Source organism: Eimeria acervulina, genomic scaffold (genome assembly GCF_000499425.1).
Source record: "Eimeria acervulina Houghton genomic scaffold, Eah_scaff730, whole genome shotgun sequence".
Classification (NCBI taxonomy): domain Eukaryota; phylum Apicomplexa; class Conoidasida; order Eucoccidiorida; family Eimeriidae; genus Eimeria; species Eimeria acervulina.
The window spans coordinates 13883-17575 of record NW_013549632.1 but is presented as its reverse complement, the minus strand read 5'-3'; the positions used below and the strand labels follow the sequence as shown (position 1 = coordinate 17575).

General features: G+C 54.9%; 1 protein-coding gene across 1 annotated transcript; it reads left to right on the top strand.

Moving 5' to 3' along the window:
• Window positions 1–493: 493 nt before the first annotated feature.
• EAH_00047560 (hypothetical protein, conserved) lies at window positions 494–2689 on the top strand (the record flags this gene model as incomplete). Its single annotated transcript, XM_013394567.1, has 1 exon — window positions 494–2689. The coding sequence occupies one exon, from the start codon at window positions 494–496 to the stop codon at window positions 2687–2689; it is 2196 nt and encodes a 731-aa protein (XP_013250021.1).
• Between the last annotated feature and the right edge of the window lie 1004 nt (window positions 2690–3693).

Here is a 3693-nt window from a genome sequence, read left to right as displayed (position 1 = left end):
GAGTAAATGGCTCCCAATGGGGGCCCCAATGGGGGCCCTCTACAGGAAGGGGCCCCCAATGAAGCCTTACTGTTAAGGGGCCCCCTGGGCGCCCCCTAGGCCCATAGGCCCATAGGGGGGGCCCCTAGGGGCCCTTAGGCTCATAGGAGGCCCCCATAGAGGGGCCCCCTAGGGGCCCCCGGGGGGTCCCTATAGGGGGCCCCTATGGGGGGCCCCCGGGGGGCCCCCGGGAGGCCCTTCGAGGGCCCCACTTGGGGGCCCCTATGGGGGCCATTTGATGAGCATTCTCAATCTTCTTTTAGTTTTATTAAATTTGTTTTGTTTATTTTTATTTTTGTGTTTGATTTTAGGTGGAAGACGCGCTGCTGCTGCTGCTGCTCCTCCTGCTGCTTGCGGTCCTTCTCGGACGGGAGCAGCAGCAGCAGCAAGAGCAACAGCAACACCAGCAGCAGAAGCAGCAGCAGCAGCAGGTGCTTCAACTGTATCGTGGAGAATGAAGGAGAGTATTCTTGACCCTGATTTGCTTCCTGAGACGCTGCAGCAGCTGCTGCAGCAGATTCAGCGTGACGCCGCAAGCAGCAGCAGCAGCAGCAGCAGCAGCAACTGCTGCTGCTGCATGGGCAGAGCTGGTGGCTGCAGCAACTGTTGTTATTTCTTCTCCTTAAAGTGCTGCCCGCGGAACCCCGGAGCAACGACTCACCACATTATCAGGCTTCTGCAGCAGCAGCCGCAGCAGCAGCAGCAGCAGCAAGAGGCGCAGCAAGAGCAGCAGAAACAGAAGCTGCTGCTACAGGAAGAGCGTAGTTGTGTCCTGCCCTTGCGAGAACATAACAGCAGCAGCAGCGGCACAGGCAGCAACACCAGCAACAACAGCAGCAGCAGCAGTAGCAGCAACATCAGCAGTAGCAGCAGCAGCAGCAGCAGCAGCAGCAGCAGCCGCTACTGGACGTTAGGGAGCGATGGCCGCATAATAAGGCGGCAGCAGCAGCAGCAAAGGTCTCAAGATGAGGTGTATGTACACCCCATCTGCTGCGCGGATCTGTGGGGAGGAAGCAGAGGCTGGGCCCCGTTGCTGCAGCAGCACTTATCAGCATTCAAAGCGGCAGGGACAGCAGCAACAGCAGCAGCAGCAGCAGAAGTAAGGGGGGGGGCCCGTGTCAAAGTGCTGCTGCTCATACACCCGGACACCTGGTTTGGCGCATGCGAGGAGCAGCAGCAGCAGCAGCAGCATGGCGACGCTGCTGCTGCTGCTATTGCTGCTTCTCAAATCCGGCAGCAGCACAGCGACAGCAGCGACAGTGAAGGAGACAGCAGCAGCAGCAGCAGCAGAAGTGTTGTTGAACAGCAGCACCAGCTGCTGAAGTCTTTGCTTTTGGGATGCCGTAATGTGAGATCTTGTGCTGCTGCTGCTACTGCCGCTACTTCTGCTGCTGCTGCTGCTGCTGCGGGTGACAGTAGTGCTTCTGCCTGTACAGTTCATCAAGCAGCAGCAGCAGCAGCAGCAGCAGCAACAGCAGCAACTGTGTACGTGGTAGCAGTGTGGCGGTGGGGGCCTCCTCAGTCTTTGGCTTCCCTCTTTAAAGAGTTGGCGCCGAGTGCGCTGCAGCAGCTGCATGCAATGCAGCAGCAGCAGCAGCAGCAGCAGCAGCAGCGGGAGCAGCAGCAGCTGCTGCCGCTGCAGCAAGAAGCACCCCAGGCTGCTGCTGCTGCAGCGGCAAATGAAGAGGGAGAGAAGGCCCTAGAGCGCTTCAATAATACAATAAATAGACTGACAGCTGCTGCTCTAGCTAGACACCTAAACAGCAGCAGCAGCACCAGCAGCAGCAGCAGCAGCAGCAGCTGTGCTACCTTTGAAAAAGAGCTGCTTGGCGCCTGTGCCCTTCCGCGGCTGCGGCTGCAGTGCTGCTGCTGCTCCTGCATCTCGAACAGCAGCGAGAGCAGCAAGAACAGCAGCAGCAGCAGCAAGAGAGATGATAATAGCTCCAGCAGCAGCAACAGCCACAGCATCATTAGCATCAGCAGCAGCACAACCACCACCTGCAGCATCAGCAGCAACAGCCACAGCAACATCAGCAGCATCAGCAGCAGCAGCAGCAGCATTTGCTGCTGGCGTTGGGCCCGAAGAGCAGGGGTTGTCTGCGTGTTGATTGTAGGATCTGCTGCTGCACTGGAAGCAAATTTGCTGCTGGCAGCTTTAAGCGAAACTGCAGCAGCAGGTTGCCGTTGCTTCTGCGCTTCTGCTGCTGATATTATGGATGCTGCTGTGGGGAGGTCGCAGCAGCAGCTGCTGCTGCTGTTCTCTCGTGCTGCTGCAGCAGGCGCTGCTGTCTGTCTGCTGCAACTTGAAGAACTGGTAGGCACTGCAGCAGCAGCAGCAACAGCAGCAACAGCAGAAGGAGATGGCCGAGCAGCAGTGCAGCGAGACCTTGCGCAGATGCTTCAAGTTGCTATTCAGGTGTATGTACACTCCACTGGGGTGCCGCTGCTCTGCAGCTGCAGCTGCCAGCCCCAAGACTTACCTCTAAATATAGCGAAGTCCTTCCGCAATATCGTTAGAATCAAAAGCAGCAGCAGCAGCAGCAGCAGCAGCAGCAGCAGCAGGCGCGAGCAGCGGAAGAAACAGCACTGGGGAGCTCTCCCCACAGCAGCAGCAGCAGCAGCAACAGCAGCAGCAGCAGGGGCCCCATGATATGCATGCAGGGGTTTGGGTGTACAGACACCTATGTGCGTAACTTCCTTTGCTTTGCTGCAGCAGCAGCTGCTGCTGCTGCTCTTTGCTGCTGCAGCGGTGCAGCAACCAGCTAAAAGGCCTCCCTGATGGCAGTGTTATACCTTAAAGAAGTGCAGCAAGCAATGCACACACAGAAACAGCAGCAGCAGCAGCAACAGCAGCAGAAGCAGCAGCTGCTGCTGCTGAGATGCAAATAAATAAGTAAATTAATTAATTAATTAATTAATTAATTAAATTAGATAAATAAAGGAGAGAGACACTGAAGACGGGCAGGGATATATATATATATATAAACGAGATGAATAAATAAATAATAAAAGACAGAGACAGACAGCAGCAACAAGAAGACAAGAGCTGCAGCAATCAGCTCTACAGACACCTCGTGTAGCCAACACACGCACACAAACCGTGCTGCTGCTGCTGCAGCAACTGCTGCAGCAGCAACAATAGCAATACCTGCAGCAGCAGCAACTGCTGCAGGAGCAACTGCTGCAGCGGCAACTGTAGCAGCAACAACGAGGACAGCAGCCGTTGCTGCTGGTCCTCAGCAAAAGACAAAACTTCAAAAAATAAACAGCAAATATTATCTCACATTTGCATGCGCTAAGCAACTAATAACAACAACAGCAGCAGCAGCAGCAGCAGCATGGACCGTAGAGGGGTAGCAGCAACTGCAGCAGCAGCAGCAGAACTAGCGGTTGCACTAGCAGCAGCAGCAGTAGCAACAGTATCCACATTATATTTTTATTTCTTCTTTATTTTAATGCTTTTAACATCAAAACAAATTAATTTCTTTATCTGCGCATACACCCGACGAGGGCCCCGCTGGGGCTGCTGCTGCTGCAGCCCCGATGCATGCAGCAGCAATAAATGTGTTTAGATTAGAGATAATTAAAAAGAAAGAAAACCTCAAGCAACTTCCGCAGCATACATGCAGCAACAGCAACAGCAGCAGCCGCAGC